This window comes from Gossypium arboreum, chromosome 9, assembly GCF_025698485.1.
Source record: "Gossypium arboreum isolate Shixiya-1 chromosome 9, ASM2569848v2, whole genome shotgun sequence".
In the NCBI taxonomy this organism is placed as follows: Eukaryota; Viridiplantae; Streptophyta; class Magnoliopsida; order Malvales; family Malvaceae; genus Gossypium; species Gossypium arboreum.
In genome coordinates this window covers 75920895-75940660 of record NC_069078.1, presented here as the reverse complement: position 1 = coordinate 75940660, position 19766 = coordinate 75920895, and the positions used below count along the sequence as shown (strand labels likewise).

Below are 19766 nucleotides of genomic sequence, written 5' to 3'. Positions count from 1 at the left end.
GATACGTCTACTAGAATAATGAGTCCATAAAAACCACTTATCTTCTGACATCACAGTTTAGACCAGTTCAGAGTTAAGGTGTTCACGGATAGGTTATATCAATTTTGGGTTAATTCCCACCAAAATGACTTCCTAGGGTCGTTAAGCCTAGGGTTTAAATCCTTCCTATCCCAAACAGCTAATCCACTAAGAAACTCTATCCTTCAATCAATTAATAAGATTAAAACAGTTGAAACCCTGTGAGATATGTATAAAGCATAAACTGATTCTAATATTTACACAAACTTTTAATTAAATAAAGTTAAAGAAAGAGATATAAAGAATAGAATAAAGGAAAAGAGATGCTCATGGATTTACCGATAAAAGTATGACTCTAGAACAATCTCCATTTACGAGAATCACACTTCGAAATAGGATCTTCCGATTACAATAACATAAAAATACACAAGTAAAAAATAAGAATGAAATAAAAACCCTAAGTATATTTTCTATCTCCCTAAAATTATGTTTAAACTTATTACAATGGCCTTTATATAAGTTAAACTCGGAATATTAAAATGCCTAAAATATTCTTGAAGTCCTTAGAGTTCGACTAGGACAGACACTCCTAATTTCCCTAAAAAACATAATTTAAACGTGCAGGAGTTTTTAGGCTACGCAAAGGCTTAGTTGCAACACAAGCCTGTGATGTTGCAACCAACCAAAGGGGGTATTTCGCGACATAGGAGGGCCGTGTCACGATATCAAGGGAAATTTCGTTCCAGAACTTATTTTTGGCTTCTGTCTTGATGTCATAACATAGGCATCAGTTTTGGCCCGAATAAACATCTTTAGCTCCTGACTTGACCTACAATATCATGTAACCTCATTTAGATATATAAAATGTAATAAAAACTACCAGAAAGTATAAATTACTACTTTAAGTATGAAAACCTAAATATATAATAAGATGATTTGATTTAACTATTAAACAAGCTAGAGTTATATGTAAAAAGGATTTAAATACTAGTATAATTCATGGCAGATCAATCATGCATCACTCAAATGATAAAATGAACACTTCTGCACGGAGTTCATTCATATTTCCAGTCAGACCTTATTTCTTATCACATAAATTCTCATACACTTTCCATACATTGTCATTACCATACAATATAACATACATGTCAACACATACGTATAGATATTTCACAGATAATCATATGAACAAGAATACATACTATGGTTCCTCAGGAAGACATGCTTATCTTAGTATACGATGATCATACAAAGGATCATGATATCATAACACGAAGGAGACGAGTTCATAGACTCACTTTAACCTCAACTTGGAGCCTCCATTTTAAATATTCCCCCAAAACCAACATCAGCAACTATTTAAAAGATTATAAGATTCCCATTAGAACCCTCATCATAGACATGTTACTAATATTTCAACCACATGCGACCCCCATACAAGGCTTTCCTGTAACACCCTTCCCTTCTATTATTGTAACGTGTAAAGTTATAAGATTTACCAGAAGGTTGAGTCATCCACTGATTAAACTAAATCTTAGTTCAATTTTAACAAAAAAGAAAATGTTGAGGTCAGAAAGAAGAACCTGAACATTAAGTAAAAAGAAAAACTATTTGAACCATTCCCTTCTTATAAATATATATTCGGTCTTCCTCATGTCCTTACCAAATCTAGGGTATGTAAAAAAAAATCTGATAAAGGTTAACCTCACTGTTGACCAGTTATGGAGATAGTCAAATCAATCCATGTGACTTCTGTCAAAGCTTTTTGTTTCTTTTTGTCTTCAGTTTACATTTTCTTTAAAGGTAATTTCCCCATTCTCATTCCTTTTCATTTATTCAAAATGGTTCGAACAACTACACGCGAAAGAGGCCGTGGTGGCCGTGGCCAGAGCAATAGAAATGACAGCCCTAGAGATACGTTAAGATTGGTCATGATAATACCCAATGTATGGCTACTCCTATGTATGAATGCAACAACATTGATGAAGAGCTGGTTCGATACTTAGGGGCCCAAGGCATCCTTTGATAGAACTATACCTTCGACTTTTAAATAGTCCAAGGGGAGTGTCACTTAAGTGAAAATACCATGGGGTTTATCATTCCCTTTTTCTTGTTCGAAATTAGCTTCCACTTGTCACTACACCCTTTTTTCTGCTCGGTGATCAACAAGTATAGTATTGCACTAGAGAAATTTCTGCCCTATCCTATTAGACATTGGTGACCCTTTTCATAAACTTATGTATGCATCATGAGTTGCCAATGCTTGGTGTATTCCAAAAGATTTACAATTTAAAAGTAAAAAGACAATGTGTCTCGATTGGAAATACCACTTCAGTACACTCCAGGGTTTTACGCTCATAATTCAGAATTGGACCTCAAACCTGTATCTTAGAAAAGACAAGTTTGTGAGGGTCACTAGTAAGCTCAAAACTGGGTTTGGCTTTCCCACCTACTGGTTCTTACCCCAGGAAGACATCTGCTTGCAAAGTTAGCTTGTTGACTCATGGATTTCTTGGAAACAGTTCAAACGTTTAAGGGTGAGGTGTGCTCTAGAATTTAGAGAAATCGTCATTGTCAAACATATCTTCCAATATTATCTGCAAAGTCTCAATCCCAATGGCCGCCAAGCTAATGAACTTCTATTATGGGCGGATTCTTGGAATGTCCCTTCTACTAGAGCAGCCTGGCCCCAAAACTCCAATAAGTATTTGGCATGAATTCTAGTGGGGAGGATAAGGGAGCCTCCTTTCTTTTTCTATGATCATTGTAAACTGTGTTCACGCTAGTGGAACATTATTTGTCATGGTACGTCTTCCACTCATTCTAATCAAGTTAATTCTCCTGTTGATATTGTAGGGTCTACGTCCAGTTCTTATACCTCTACGCTCGTTCCAACAGTCAACATGGATGTCTTAGCTTTACTAGACGAGGTTCGTGAGAATGAAGGTGCTACCGTTGCCCCACCAAGAATAACGACTAGTAAGAAAGATCAAAAGAGGCTAAGGGTGGAGGGAAGCACCTAACATACAGAAGACAGTGATCGCTCACAACTAGCTCGACGTATACTTAAGAAAGAGTTTACTCCCTCAAGAGCCAACACTCCATTTGTTCCTGCCTTGCTTCCAATTTCAACTCTGCCAGTAGAGTTTGCCAATTCGACAGACTCTCCAATCTATGCCACTGAGCCTTCTGCGATTGAAATCCCTGCAGAAACAATATGCCAAAACTAGTCAGAGGCTCCTCTTGGTTCCATGCCCACCAATGCTGATAAAGGGTGAGAACGATAAACTCAAAAGCGGATCGTAAAATTTGTCAAAGTCGCGGATTTGACTTAGGGCTCTAGACGTTCGGAAAGAAACTTGGATTTTTTTTTACACAACCTGAAACAAAATTAAATCCAAGTTAGATAAAATAATTAAAACAAATAATAAATCAAAGATTAAGGAAGTGAATAAAGAAGATAAATGGAAAGATAGAACATGGCGTGTAGAAGTCCTAAGAAGCCTTGGAAACACAAAGAATCCACAACCCCTTTCAAGCGGCTCTAATTTCCCCTCTAAGATAAAAACCTTGGCAAGAAAAATTTTGAAGATGATCCCCACAATCTAAAAAAACTCAGAGAGAATTTATTAACTCAAAAGAGAAATAGAATAATAATAATTATCTCCATTGTGTACAATGCAAAAGCCTATATATAGGCTAGATAAATAAATCTAAATAAAACTCCTAAGTATACTAGAACTCTAATTTAATCTAAACAATAAGTAGTTTTAAACTAAACTTTCTTGTTAATATAAAATTCCTAAATAACTTAAAATACTTAATAATTTTCAAAATTCGGAATAAAATAATAATAAAATAATAAGAGCTAATAAATAAAATATTGTGCTCATATATAATAAAAATTAAGCCTAAAACTTAAATCCAATATGAAACGTCTAAGCTTGTAAGATCAATTGGGGTTCTTGAAGTGAAATGCTTAAGCTTGTTAGCATTTTCCACATGGGCTTGTCGTCATAGATTGAGAGTTTAGGCCCACGAACATAATTAGTCTCTTCTAATTCATCATTACTCCGGAATTTATTGTCTTGAAACTTCAACTCTTCTTCTCAAATTTTTTTCATGATAAAGTCTTGAACCACTAAGTTGAGTTTTGACTTTATCTGTTTGGATTTGGATCTCGTAATTGGGCCTTAAGGGAAACTAAACTCATCTCTATTATGGCCTTTGAATTGGGCTGAGTCACTCGTACCAAATGCAATTGGTCCCCATACTTTATAAAATTTTAAATTTTTTAAATTTTTTTATTTATTTTCCATTTTTCTTTTATGTGGCACAGGCAAGGGGATTTCAATTTCATAACACAACACCATTTTTGTACAAAGCCAGCCACCACCATCCACTTATTAGAGAAAAAAAAACATATAATTATCTTCCACACTCAAATTGTATCTTAATTTTAAGTTTTCAAAAGTTAAAATTAAAGAAATAAAATAGGGTATCCAAGGATAGAATTTCGATCTTTTGGGTTCTTTTTTACAAGAACAATTGATTGATTAATTTCTTAAAAAAAGAAAAAAGGATGAGAATATGGGTCCTAAGCAAGAAATCTGGGCCCATTATGGAGCTCCAATGTCTGGACTATCGATTCTTTTGCGAATGTTTATGGTACTAAATCTGAGGATTGAATGTGTGATATTGTTTGCATTACAAGTGAGGGGTGGGGTGGGGTGGGGTAGGGATGGGCTTGAAACCGTGGCAATCTCGGCTCCTACTTATTGGATTTTAGAGACTTTTTAGGACACCGATGAAGATGCGCCTAGTCCCAGATGTGGTCACACCCTTACCACCGTTGCTGCCACCAAGGCCTAGGGTCTTAGGCTTATTCTCTTCGGTGGTGCCACCTCCATTGAGGGTGGCACTTCCTCTTCTTGTCCTGAAATCTGTTAATGTATCTCCTCATATTTTATAAACATAAAAAAAGTTTTAACAAATAGAAAATATAGAAAAACTATATTAAAAAGATGGAGAAAGGAGGAAAATAATGGGAGAAGCAAAAGAGAATGAAAAATAAAGAAAAAAAAAGAAAGTTAAAAGAACATAAAATAAAAAAATTAAATTGCTTAAAACGAAAAAAATATAGAAACCAATTGTATAATTTAACCTTTTTTTTTTGAAATGATGATTTAATGTGTCATAACAATTAACGACTTAATGACTAAACTGTTATAACATGTTAACGTAAGTGACTAAGACGTAACTTTTCAAATATAAATGACTAAAATATAACTCAAAAGAAATAAAAGTGACTATTTTGATAGTTTACCATTTTAATAAAATAAAATAAAATAGATTTCTTTTACTAAATTTTAATTTTAATATGTGTTCGAATAACTAACTTATAATTGAATCAGTTGAATGGTATATATTAAATATTTAAATATTTAATAAGCTTCTAACAGACAAGCAACTTCAATTGATGTAACAACTCTACCTTAATTAGTACAGATTAGATAATCAGATATAATATTTAAAAATTAATTTATTGAAGAAAAAATTGTGGCTTTGGAGCAACATTGTTGAGTGGGAGAAACATAGAACAAGCATTGGGGTGTATTTTTATAAGTGATAATTATGTTTATGAACTTATGATATGATTAAATAAAATTTGATATGCCTATAATATACATATATAGGTTGGGAAACTTTAGCACTGGTTTTTAGGAAAGCAGGAATTAGAAAACCAGGGAAAGTCTTTACTCCATTTTAACTTTTGAATGAATAAGATTATCTCGGGCAAATTACCAATAAAAGCCCCGTTTTTTTTAAATTTGTCGAAATGGGCCAAGTCAGAAATTATTAACCGGAATGGGCCAGTTTTTACAAAACGCATCCACGTCAGCGCGTTGTCAGGGGAAAAAGCAACGCTTGCTCAAGGAAGCACTTTGCCTACGTGGACAGAAAACACTTCCTTGAGGGCGCACTTTCTGTCCACGTAGGCAAAGCGCTTCCTTGAGGATGCGTTTTCCCCGTGTTTTTATTAAGGTTTTCTGTAATTAGGGTTAGGGTTTTGAAAATTTTGGGTTTTTAAATTTTAGGGTTTTAAGGAAAAAAATTAAATAAATTAAGGTTTAGTGTTTGTTAATTAAATTAATTACTAATTTTAAAAATTAGATTATGGTTTAGTGTTTATGGTTTTTAAGGAAAAAATCAAATAAATTAGGGTTTAGGATTACTTGAGTAAATTAATTATAAATTTTAAAAAAAAATAGATTAGGATTTTAGGGTTTAAGGTTTTAGGGTATTTAAGAAAAAAATCAAATAAATTAGGGTATGGGGTTTAGAGTAACTTAATTAAATTATTTGTTAATCTAAAAAAGCTTCTACGTGGACGCTCTTTTGCTACAGTAGTCTCTGAAAAAATAAATTTGAGAAGACGTGTTTGCGCAAATAGTGTCAAAAACACTTCAAGCAAGATGCATTGTCAGTAAAAGTATTGAAAGAAGCTCCCACGTGGACGCTCTTTTGCTACAGTAGTATCTTAAAAAATAATTTTGAGAAGACATGTCTGTGCAAATAGTGTAAAAAACGCTTCAAGCAGGATGCATTGTCAGCAAAAGTACTGAAAGAAGCTTCCACGTGGACGCTCTTTTGCTACAATAGTCTCTGAAAAAATAATTTTGAGAAGACATGTCTGCGCAAATAGTGGTAAAAACGCTTCAAGCAGGATGCATTTTCAACAAAATTACTGGAAGAAGCTCCCACGTGGATGCTCTTTTGCTATAGTGGTCTCTGAAAAAATAATTTTGAGAAGACGTGTCTGCATAAATAGTGTCAAAAACGCTTCAAGCAGGATGCATTTTCAGCAAAAGAACTGAAAGAAGCTACCACGTGGACGCTCTTTTGCTATAGTGGTTTCTAAAATAACTTGGGCTATAAATGAGCCAAATTTTGTTCTCAGGTTGTATAACTTACAGCAAAAAAAAAAAAAGAGGCTAAGAAAGATAAAAATTAAATATGAGTGAACGCATTAGTGCTGTTATTTACTATGATGGTGAGGTTCGTCACACCGAGAACGGTGTTGTTTTTTTTTCGGAGAATATAATGCGACTGGTTTTTAAGTAGAACATAGATTTGACAGAACTTCGTAAAAGGATTAGGCGTAAAATATTCGGAATGACGCCAATGAAAGTGTTGTCTATTAGGTATCGATTTTGTGCTTCTATTGATCCAGTAACATATGACTCGTTCGAAATCAAAGGTGCTCGTAGCTTGGAGGCAATGGTGCAGACTCATCTTGCTAGTGGAGCACCATATATTGAGTTATATGTACAATTTGCATCGCCAAATGATACATTTGCGGCTGCTGTTCGAGAGGAATACACGACCCTTGCCCGACACTCCGTTAGTGGGTTATATAACACGGAACCGCCAGTTTTTGGTAACAGTATGGAATACAAAACCCTTGCACGACACTCTGTTAGTAGATGGGACATGCACCTGGGTGGGTCGATGTTTGATGCTGGAAATACGTACTGGGGAATGACATCAACTTATAGTGCTTGGCAATCTACATCCAATTGGGGACGTTATGAAACGCTCAGAAGAAGGGATGATGTACTCCTCATGACTTCTACTGGTGAGGGGACCTTATACGTCGCAGATAATGGTAGATTAGATGATGAGTCCGATGTGGATCCACCTCGAGAGCCCAGCCGCGATAGTATAGAAGTTGGATTATTTTCTGAACCGGAGCCTATTCCAACTGAACCTGAAGATGTTGAAGGGGGTTCAGATGAAGAAGAAGATCCACGATTCAGGGCATACTCGCCTCCAGCCCACATGCATAATGTTGATTAATCTGTAGATGATACATTGGAGTTTCTAGATCTACCACACAGAACACGTGATCATACAAGTTCGTTATTGGATTTGAGTGAATTTGAAGTTGGTAAGGAGTTTTCCAATAAGGATAGTTTTCTTGGTGCATTGAAACAACATAGTATCAATAACGGTGTTAACTACCACGTGGTTAAATCTAAATCCGATAAGTTTGAGGCGAAGTGTGCAGTGCAAGACGGAAGTTGTTCATGGAAAATCTACGCCTCGTTGAGGAAAAGGACAGGGTTATGGGAGATAAAAAAGTATAAAGGTCCACATACATGTGCTGCAAGTACAGTATTTAAGGTTTTTGAATAATACTGTTATTATGTAATGTTACATTATTTAACGTACTTCGTTGACAGGTATTTCACAAGATCATCCCAAGATGGATTCAACTATGTTAGCTAACTTAATACTACCCATGGTGAAGGCAGATCCTAGGACTTCAGTGCTAGTCTTAATTTCCAATATTCGTAACCAAATGGGGTACACGCCCTCTTACCGCAAGGCTTGGATAGCTAAGCAGAAGGCTTTGGAGAAGATGCATAGTAGGTGGGACGCTTCATATAATGAAATATGGCAGTGGTGTCAAGTGCTAGAGAGATACGTCCCAGGTTGCATAACAGACCTTCAAACAGAACTTGCATACTACAACAACCGATTGCTTCGTGGATGCCAAGTATTTAAGCATCTCTTCTGGAGCTTTAAGCAATGCCGAGACGCATTTGCATATTGTAAGCCATTAGTACAAATTGACGGTACCTTTATGTACAGTAGATATACCCATCGGCTATTGCTAGTTGTGGCACAAGATGGCAATGGGAGAATCCTTCCAATTGCATTTACAATAACACCAGGGGAGTCAGTTGATGACTGGGATTTCTTTCTTTCTAGGCTAAGGAGGCATGTTTGCCCCCAACCTAATATCTGTTTCATATCAGATCGAGGCACCGGAATACTAGCCGTAATTACGTGACAAGGAAGCATGTGGCATTACACACACCATCGGTATTGCCTAAGGTACTTTACGTCCAACTACCACGAGCAATTTCATTCTACAACTGAAAAACGACAAGTAACCAACATGGGTATTTAACTTTATCTTTATTAATATAATTTCGTTTGGAATATTGAATTTATTTTAAATGGAAAAGTGGTATGTAATTTTCGCTATCAACTTATATTGGCAGGGTATGAGATAAGTAAGGACCGTTTTCATGAGATGTTGGCAGTTTTCCATTCAGTTAACGAAGAGGGCCATGACTACCTATGTAATATACCTTTCGAATAGTGGACACAAGCATCTGACGGACTTACAATATGGTCACATGACCTCAAACTGGCGAATGTATAAATTACATTACGAAGAAACACGTCATTTACCGATAACATCAGTTGTGCGAGAGACATATTTTCATTTAGCGGCACTATTTCCAAAACGAGCAGTGAGTTATGCAGACCAAATGCAAGGAGGCCATGTATGGTGCGCAAAGGTATTGCAAGAAATTAACAAGGCGAAGGCACGGACAAACACTATGCACACAGTGTGTCACGATCGAGACAACTTATGGTTTCATGTGACAGAGTTTGACAAACCACACCAAAGTATTACTGGTGGGCAATATCATGTACACTTAAGAATAGGACTTGCGATTGTGGGAGGTTTGACACACTTTATTATCCATGAGCTCATGTAATTGCAGCTTGTCAAAATCTTCGTCTAGATCCCATGAGCTATGTCGACGACGTGTACAAATTGGAATACATGTACAACGTGTGGAGACACATATTCCCACCGGTCCCAGATAAGCGTAAGTGGCCCTCTGTATCGCTTACTCCATTTAAGCTGTTACCGGATAGAGAGTTGCAGCGTAAACCAAAGGGTTGACCTTGCTCGACTAGAATACGCAACAATATGGATATCCGAGAAACAACCAATCAACAGAAGTTATATGGATGGTGTAGGAACCCAGGCCATACAAGTAGATCATGTCCAAATCGCAATAGTTGATAGTTGTTGTAATTGTCAATATGTTGTATTATTTATATTTTATTACATGAAATAATATAAAAATATTCAAAATGTTGCTTTATTTAAAATAATTTTCATTTTATTAAAAATATAAAAGTAAATTATAATTACTTTATTTAAAACAACCTTTTATCTAATTACATGAAATAATATAAAAATATTCAAAATGTTGCCTTATTTAAAATAATTTCTATTTTATTAAAAATATAAAAGTAAATTACAATTACTTTATTTAAAACAACCTTTATCTAATTACATGAAATAATATAAAAGATTCAAAATGTTTGTACAAATATATTAAAATAAAATTAATGTCCGTGCTTGGTCGGATTCAGTGCCACATGGAGGTCGTCGACGTTACGCGTTGGATTCCTCCTTTGTCAAGCTTCTGGCGGGGGTTGTGCTTGCTCCAGTGAGGATTCTGGTTGTGGGTGTTGGGAGGATGACCCGCCTTGATAGAATAGTGACTGTGGAGGTGTTTGCATCATTAATGGCGGAGGTGTTTGAAACCCATAAGGTGATTGCAATTGGTAAAAAGAAAAGCTCCCCGACGGCCCCTCTTGCGATCCCTCGTACGATGACTGCCTATAGATCAGCGGTCCACTCGGAGTAATCGAAAATAGAGATGAACTAGGCCATGCATTCCAACCTGCCATAGGATTAGAAAAAGGAAACATATAAGGGCTAGGATACGTACCTGGCATCATCTGAAGAGGTTTGTCTTTGTGGGTGTCGACGGTTGAACTGTTGGGCCGGTGGTATGTGGAGTCTGTTCTTTGGTAGGGTGATTGTGTGGGCGCTGTTGATGGGCTGCGTCGTCGTCCCTTCTTCTAGGATTTAAAGGGCCACGTCGTTCCCTTTGGGCACGCAATTGCCGCTGCCTCTCCTCTTCTGACAGTAAATATGGCTTGCCATGGATCCTAAACTATGGCATGTATTCCGGCACACACGCCAACTTTGGAACGATGATCGGTTCCCGATTAGGTATATAATCATACCGATCTTCCCACATTTGGATATAGTGTGACCAGAATCTCGGCCAATCTGTATGCAATTGCCGTAAGTCGATTTTGTGATGATCATCCAACACCTCAGGTACCACAGGAATCAGTTGTCGGAATCCAAATTGCCGTAATACTCTATCTGATTGGTGCATCTCCACAATAGCAAAGTTGACCAATGGGACCTTCACGTGCCAAGCGTTCAGATTTTGCAAGTATTCATCCGGAATTATTGCACGAATTGTTGGATCCTCGTATGGTGTCCATTGAAACTATATAAAAATGATGGAAATATTAGTTAAATAAAAAATACTAAATACGAATCCACTATTTTATTATGTATGTATATATATATTTTTAATACTTACTTGTGCTTCCGATCGTTGATCTAATAGAAGCCGTATATCTTCAAGACAGGTAGGTAATCGAGCATAACTTGCTGAATCCTTCCACCTAATTAAATAAATTTTTAGCATACGATTATATTTTAAATCTACGTAATAATTGTAAAATCTAATATAAAATTTACCTCGTTATGAGTGGGAATGTATATGGGTGGTCTACTCGAGGACGTAAAAATGGAAAGCGAAACCGTGCCCATGATTGCAGTAGTGATAGGCAACCTCCAATTTTCGCTTTATTCGATCGCGTAGCCCGCACATCTCCGATGCAGTGTTGCCAACACGGCGGACCCCAACTAAATTCACCAATGCTTCTAAAATCAACGAGTTTCAGACCATCTCGAATGTACAAGGTTTCGTGACAAGTCTGGCATCAGATAACCTCCAATTATTTGAAGAATGTATGCTCGAGCATATCGAATTTTTTCTAGTTCGGTAGAATCATCATCCGGCTCCGGAAATATGTCTCGTAACCAGCCCATCTCGATCCGACCTCCATTAATATTGTCCGGAATAGCACCCAAAAGCTCGTAGCATACCGCTCCCCAATCAGCAGAATGAACGGACCCGTCCACCGGCAATGCTAATTGCAAATGCACTTCTTCCAAAGTGATAGTGCACTCTCCACATGGAAGATGAAATGTGTGCGTCTCGGGTCTCCACCTTTCTATCAACGCACTAATAAGTTTTGAGTCTAACTTGCACCCCCGGCCTATCATCGCCACGTGCCAAAAACCAGCTTCCCGTAGGTAATCCTCTATCAACGGTGATGGAGGACCAGTCATGTTACGGATATAGCATTGCAATATCCGATCTATAGACTTTTATAAGAAATAATAAAATAAAAATTATTTAAATTTGCATAAATGACAGAAATCTTAAACAATATTTAAATATTAAATTTAACACTTACCATTTGCATTTGTTCAACGGATATGTGTTTATCATCGAAGCGAATTAATTCTCCGACCATTGCTAACACGATCAAATTTTTTTATTTTAAAAAATAAATCTAGAAAAAATAAAATTAGAGCTTTTTTGAAAAAAATTAACGAGAGTTTTGAGAGGAATTTAAGAGAAATTTGAGAGATTTGAGAGGAATTTGAGAGAATATTGAAAGATTGAAGATTGAAAGGATTTAAGTGTGAAAAAAATGAAAGGGGTGAGGGATTTTATATTTTTTTTTGGACCGTTGGGGGGGTTGCCAACGGTCAAAAAAATAGTCGTTGCTACTGTTCAAACACGGGGAAAACACTTCCTCAAGGAAGCGCTTTGCCTACGTGGACAGAAAGCGCGCCCTCAAGGAAGCGTTTTACGTCACGTAAAAGCGCTTCCTTGAAAAGCGTTCTTTTCCCGACAACGCTACGACGTGGACGCGTTTTGTAAAAACTAGCCCATTCCGGTTAATAATTTCTGACCTAGCCCATTTCGGTAAATTTAAAAAAAACAAGACTTTTATTGGTAATTTGCCCGATTATCTCCCTCCAAACTCTTCCAATACTTTTGAAACTCATCATAAATCCTAATAATAATAATATACTACATAAAATTCATATTACTCGATAATAAAATGTTTTTAAAATTAATATTATATACTAATACATTTTCATCTATTCTAAAAATAGTTTAAATTCATTATAAAATTAAAATAAACATGGAAAACAGAATGTTGTAAAAACTTAATAATATATACAAATTACAACTAATTCTAAACATTTTATTCAACAATTACTTATTTCACACTCCAAGTCTCCATCCTCAAAAATACTAAGAACTTTCAGATTGTACAACTCATATGGGGTTGACCAAAATTGTAATTTTTCTACATTTCTTTTTTTCCCTTATAAAATCACCTACATCCCCGCTGAATTTCCTACTTATACCTCCATCTCCAGTTGTATGTTTTTCATCATATAAACCAGAAACCTACCTGGTGTTAATTTCAGTAGCTAGCAGCTAGCATGGGCTCTACCCTTTTAGCCTACTTTTTAATCCCAGCAGTTTTTCTTGTTCAAGTAACCTGTTTTCAGTTCAATTTTTCAACTTTCCAGAAAGAAGATGAAAGCCAGCTTACCTTGAGTAGGAATTCTTACATAGTTCTTGGAGCTATCCAAGTTACTCCTGATGTTAATGGAGGTTCCATGCAAAATTTGTCTGGACGAGCTCTGTATAAGAAACCATTTAGGCTTTGGAAAGGCAACCACACCACCTTTGCTTCTTTCAATACAAGTTTCGTCCTCAATATCCGCAACCAAACCTCTCCTGGTGGCGAAGGCGTTGCCTTTTTAATAACCGGAAACTCCAGCCTTCCGGACAACAGCCAAGGACAGTGGTTGGGGATGGTAAATGCCAATACAAATGGTTCTTCTCAGGCCAGTGTGGTGGCGGTGGAATTTGACACCAGGAAGAGCGACGACCAAGATATGGATGGCAACCATATTGGGTTAAACATAAACAGCATCCAGTCAACCAAGCAAGTTTCTTTAAGCAACTACGGTGTTAACATTTCGGGAGGTGAGGATTTAAGGGTGCAACTTCGTTATGACGGCCAAAAGTTGTCAGTTTTCATTGGGGACAACCAGACGCTTGTGCTTTCTCAGTCTCTTGATCTCTCTACTTATCTTCCGGAGAAGGTTTTCATGGGATTCTCTGGTTCAACAAGCAATGAGACTGAGCTCAACTGTGTGAAATCGTGGGCGTTTTCAGGTACTGATATAGGAGGAGATCGCAATCTACGGTGGGTTTGGATCATGGTTCCGGTGGCAAGTGTGGGTATATTAGTTGGAGTTGCCATGTACTTGTGGTTGAGGAGGGTATACAAAGAGGAAGATTTGGAGGGTCAGGGTGGTCGACTTCAAGGGAACATAGAAGATGAGATTAAACGTTCCAATTTGGGTCCAAGGAGGTTTGGGTTAAAGGAATTGAAGCAAGCGACTGGGAATTTTAGCCCGAAGAACAAGCTTGGGAAAGGTGGATTTGGAACTGTTTACAAGGGAACCTGGAGAAACAACGACGTGGCTGTCAAAAGAGTGTCCAAGAAATCACACCAAGGCAAGCAAGAATTCATTGCGGAAGTCACTACAATCGGCCACCTCAATCACAAGAATCTCGTCAAGTTAATAGGATGGTGCTACGAAAAGCGGGAATTTCTCCTTGTGTACGAATACATGCCCCATGGAAGCCTCGATAAGTTCATCTTCTGCGATGATAAACCAACCCTGCAGGAGGAATCCACACTCAACTGGGACCAAAGGCTATTGATAATCCAAGGGGTGGCTCAAGCACTAGATTACCTTCACAGCGGTTGTCAAAAAAGGGTGCTCCACCGAGACATCAAATCTAGCAACATCATGCTGGATTCCGAGTTCAACGCCAAGCTCGGAGATTTCGGACTGGCCAGAACCATCCAAGAAAAAGAAAAAACGCACCATTCGACCATCGAGATCGCTGGCACGCCAGGTTATATGGCCCCAGAAACCTTTCTTATAAGCAGAGCCACGGTGGAAACCGATGTTTATTCCTTTGGGGTTCTTGTGATGGAAGTTGTTTGTGGGAGAAAGCCCGGAAATCAAAGTGAGCTAAACAACTACAACAATAGTATTGTGAATTGGGTATGGGATTACTATAGGAAAGGAAGCATCAGTGGCGCTGCTGATTCCAGGATGGATGGAGACTTTGATGAAAAAGAAGTGGAGTGTGTGCTTGTTCTAGGCTTGGGTTGCTGCCATCCCAACCCACACTATAGGCCTTCAATGAGGACTGTGTTGCAGGTACTTTCAGGTGAAGTGGATCCACCCCAGGTACCCCAAGAGCGACCTTCATTTGTGTGGCCAGCCATGCCCCCATCCTTCAACCACATGGATGATTCACTTACAGGAAGTCAACTCACTCCGTTTACGGATCTTAGTGGTAGATGAAATCATATCAGTCAAGCCCAATCTCCATCAATGATTCATTCATGCTGCCCTTTTTACTCTTTCACTCTCTTAGGATTTAGTTCTCTTTTGTTTGTTGGAATTTTAAATGTGTTGAATATCAACTTAAAAGTGATAGTGAATTAAAAGTAAATTGCAGTGCTTGTAAATAGTTTCAGGTGAAATTATTTTCCTCTTAAAAATAATAAAAATTAATTTAATTCTTTAAAAATTATAAAAATATAAATTATTATTAATAAAATTACAATTTAATTTCCTTAATAAAATTTTCTGGCTTCGCTATGTTATAGTTTAAAAATGTCAACATCTGTGACATATGGCTGACCAAACACTAAAACCTAACCAAAGAAACTTACGCCATCGACTATTTTATAATGCCAAGGAGCAGCAAATCACTAATTAGCAAAGGTAAACGACAAGAAATGAATAAAAAAAAAACCAATGGAATCTATAATTACGAATTAATTTCTTTTCATCTTAATCCAAAAATTTGACCCATAATTTGTAAGCTTCCTTACTTGAAAATGTTTGCCACCATTGATACGATATGTGGGATTGGATGTTCTTGGCAGGTTTTGGCATTGACTTCTGATTTGTGAATTGCATCTAGAATTGAGAATTAAAATATTTATAGAAAATAGATATTTGTGTAATTTCACGAAATTTTGTTCATCTTCCAAACTTCATTTATTGGAAATCACTCATATTTTTTCCGCATTTGAGCTGTACTCATTTATATTTTTCATGATAAAAAAAATATAATTATTGAGTAATAAACTTGAGATTATGTCTTGTTATAAATTAAAGATTTGTTTTTCATAATTTGCATATAAATATTTAAAATAACAAGAGGAAGAAAGAAAGAGACTCCAACAGTTACAGCGGCTTAAGGGTTTGACCGGATTGGAATTCAGACACAGTGAACTTCAACCTTTGCTGTTTCCTGTTTCTCGAGAAACAAACAGAGAAGAGAAAGGATGGTGCTCTCCACATCTCTGCATTCGCTTTGCATAATCCCCCATACCTCTCAATCTAAAATCCCAAGTATCTTCAACCTCCTAAAGTCTCCTTTATCCAAAACCCACCTCAAATTCAACCCCATTTTCAAACCCTCTTCCCTTTCCCTTTTCACTCAACCATCCAAGCTCAGACCAAAAACCCAAAATTTCCGTACCCCCACCATCCGCTCCCTCTTTACCGGTATCGTCGAAGAAATGGGTGAAATCAAGCAACTGGGTATGGCCGATCACGGCGGATTCGATCTCAAAATACACGCCAAAACTGTTATAGAGGATGTCCACCTCGGTGACAGCATTGCGGTTAATGGAACTTGCCTAACGGTGACGGATTTCGACACCTATTTGGGAGAATTCACGGTTGGGCTGGCCCCTGAAACCCTAAGGAAAACTTCATTGAGTGAACTGGAACCCGGGTCATTGGTGAATTTGGAGCGGGCTATCCAGCCAACAGGCCGGATGGGAGGCCATTTCGTGCAAGGACACGTGGATGGCACAGGGGAGATAGTGGGGAAACAAGTGGAAGGGGATTCATTGTGGATCAAGGTTAAGACGGATAAAAACTTAATGAAATATGTAGTGCCAAAAGGATTCATAGCTATAGATGGGACTAGTTTGACTGTGGTGGATGTGTTTGAAGAGGAACTTTGCTTTAATTTCATGCTTGTAGCTTATACACAGCAGAAAGTGGTGATTCCTTTGAAGGAAATTGGGCAAAAGGTGAATTTGGAGGTGGATATCCTCGGCAAGTATGTTGAGAGACTTCTCAGGAGTGGTTTTGTTGATTCCATTAAAGACTCACGATTTCCAGAAACTCATAACAAGGTTAGTTCATGCTTCAGTTATGTTGTTTTTTCACTAGTTGTTGAGTCCGGTAGCTACTTATAATTTGCATAAGTGAGAATCAGGTTGATTTAATGATTGGAATGTTGTAGCAAAATGTGTGTCTCAAGGAATAATGATGTATGTGTTAGCCAATGTCTGATTCTTGAGGCATTATTGGGGATGGCTTGACTGACTGATGGGGTCTAATTTGGTAGTTGTTCTAAAACCTGATGATTGTCTGTATTAGACAGGCATTGTCAATCAGTTGCCAAAATCTTACAACACATCATCATATATGTGAATTGCCAGTGCTTCCTCTTCTGCTTGTCATCTTTCTCCAGTGATGTGTTCCTCTTCATATTTCTCAAAGTATTTGTGTCGGATATTAGTGTTCAATACATATTCTAAGTTATGATCTTTCAAATATATGTATTTAGAAGAAATGAAGCATACTCATGTCGGACATATACCCGAATCTAGTACCCGTTCTCGATTTTGGGTTATATAGGTTGCCTTAGGCTTTTTTGGTTGGAAATATCAAAATTACTTTTATTGTAACGGTTAAGTTCATAACCATTTACTCCCTCTCTCTTAATAAATTGGTTAAAATATGCTACAAATCCCTATACTCTACGTACATTTGAAATTTAGTCCCTTTTATTTTGAGAAATATAGTCATTTTATTTTTTGGATTAAAAAATTCAAGTTCAGCTGTTAACACTGTTAAAATTCTTGTGTCAAATTTGTTGTTGTGACGATTTAAAAAAAAAAATGAACTTTGTTGGATGGATTGCCTTTTTTGACAGAATTGATGAAAAATAAAACAAGTTTTAATTCCAGAAGGTAGTGAAGAGGATGGATGGTTTCATTTCAAGGAAAGGGTGGTTTCTCTTTGCACAGCATTTAACCTTCTTCAATAACCATTCAGCCAAGCTCACTTTGGGGGGCTTCAGCTATAGACTTCACCATTCACCTTTGTTTATTTATATCAGTTCTGATATTTTGAGACATTGTCCTATCTGTGTTCTTTTTCAATAAGATATCTGTGTTTGTGTTTGTGCAGTGCTTTACTTACTTTTTCCTCTTCATATTTTCATATCTTCTCCTCTTTGGTAGGCAATTGAACATAATATTATACTCAATAATAATAAGTTATGGATTTAGGTGAATTTTAATACCTATACTTTTTTATATTTTAAAATTTCCACCTAATCCAAATTATAGTAGTCAAATCCATTAAATCAAATTTTACTATTAGTCACATAGCATGTATAAGTTGTAGATTTAATCTTTGTTTTCTATTTGATCTTATTTAATTTTTGGGTTAATACACGTATAGTCACTCAATTATAAAAAGTTCTCTTTTTAGGCACCCAAAATAAAAGGTTTTCAATTTAGACACTCGCATTACATAGTTTGTTCATTTTGATCATTCTGGTTAAAAATTTTAACGGAAATTTGACATGGCATTTTCAAGCAGCCATTAAAATGCAAGTTTTCAATTTAGACATTCACATTATATGGTTTGTTCATTTTAACGGAAATCTGACATGCCATTTTCAAGCCGCCACTAAAATGTGGTTTCTTCAACAGCAAACCTTCAAACAAAGTGCAAGGTGTTGATGAATGGATGATCCAATCCCCTGGAATATCAAGGTGCAAGTTGAAGAAACCATTGTGCATTGTCAATAAAGCGTTTTAATTGCTGATTGAAAAAATGTCATGCCAAAATGATTTTTTATAGTTGAGTACTTATTTGTGTAATTTACCTAAATGATATTCAGTAAATTTATTTACTAAAGTTATGTGATTTTTTAATATTATATGAAAATAATAAATTAACGTAATATTATTATCATGTTTATTGTATAAGATTTTTAAAAATAATAAAATTTAACTTAAATCAATTTAAAGCTTATACCATTGAGGTTGAAGATAAAATTTCAAAATTAAAATAAGTATAAGAGCTGAAAATGATCAAATTAAAATAAAAATATAAAATTCAAATTCAAAACTTAAACATAGTACAATGACTAAGGGTCTTTTTGGATAGATATTTACCTCGAGTGCAGTGTATTTAGCTTTCTTTTTGTCTTACATTACAATATTTAATCTCACCATCACTATTATTTTAACACTAATTACAAGAACACACACTGCTCATTCAAAGGGACCCTAATAGTAGAATTCAAGTTAATTGATATCAATAGATAATCATAAACCAATTTGGAGCATTTAAGTTTCTTTTAAAAGGCATAATGATTTATTTAGTTTAAAAAAAAAATCATTTTAGTTCCCTATTTAATTTTTTGTTAATGTGGCATACATGTAGATGCCATGTCAAAGATAAATTAAATGTTTTTAAATTTTAAAAGCTATTAAAAATTAAAAAGTATAAAAATATCTTTTTAATTTTAAAAATTAATTAATTATTAATGGAATATATGTAGACTATCAAGTAAATTTCACGTCATCAAAGTTAGCTAACATTAGTTTCTTTATCTATTTTGCGACAGTTTGAAAAATAATAAAATTTCAAGGACTAACATAACTTTATTTGTAAAGCTGGTGGGTCAAATAAATCATAATGTTTTTTTAAAAATTTTAGAAAAATATGACTTTTTCTTGATATTATTTTCACTGTATTCGGAGAT

The 19766-nt window shown here is 36.1% G+C and overlaps 2 protein-coding genes across 3 annotated transcripts; both read left to right on the top strand.

Annotated features, from left to right (window-relative positions):
- Positions 1-13106: 13106 nt before the first annotated feature.
- On the top strand, positions 13107-15463 carry LOC108456311 (probable L-type lectin-domain containing receptor kinase S.5). Its single transcript, XM_017754909.2, has one exon. The coding sequence runs from the start codon at positions 13298-13300 to the stop codon at positions 15251-15253; it is 1956 nt and encodes a 651-aa protein (XP_017610398.1). The 5' UTR covers positions 13107-13297; the 3' UTR covers positions 15254-15463.
- Positions 15464-15819: 356 nt separating this feature from the next.
- Positions 15820-18913, top strand: LOC108454195 (riboflavin synthase). 2 transcript variants are annotated; one of them, XM_053019479.1, is made up of 2 exons: positions 15820-17112; positions 18706-18913. In XM_053019479.1, exons 1-2 carry the CDS (start codon positions 16249-16251, stop codon positions 18733-18735), a joined length of 894 nt encoding a protein of 297 aa, XP_052875439.1. In that variant the 5' UTR covers positions 15820-16248; the 3' UTR covers positions 18736-18913. The 2 variants fall into 2 exon arrangements, with proteins under 2 accessions (XP_052875439.1, XP_017608060.1); XM_017752571.2 differs by lacking the exon at positions 18706-18913 and adding an exon at positions 17919-18281 and having other exon boundaries at positions 15985-17112.
- The last annotated feature ends 853 nt before the right edge of the window (positions 18914-19766 follow it).

Bases quoted from the DNA above. Each gene is read 5' to 3' on its own strand.
- LOC108456311 (XM_017754909.2), top strand. From the start codon at position 13,298: ATGGGCTCTACCCTTTTAGCCTACTTTTTAATCCCAGCAGTTTTTCTT.
- LOC108454195 (XM_053019479.1), top strand. From the start codon at position 16,249: ATGGTGCTCTCCACATCTCTGCATTCGCTTTGCATAATCCCCCATACC. The intron at 17,113-18,705 runs GTTAGTTCATGC...TTTCTTCAACAG, and splicing joins TTCCAGAAACTCATAACAAG to CAAACCTTCAAACAAAGTGC.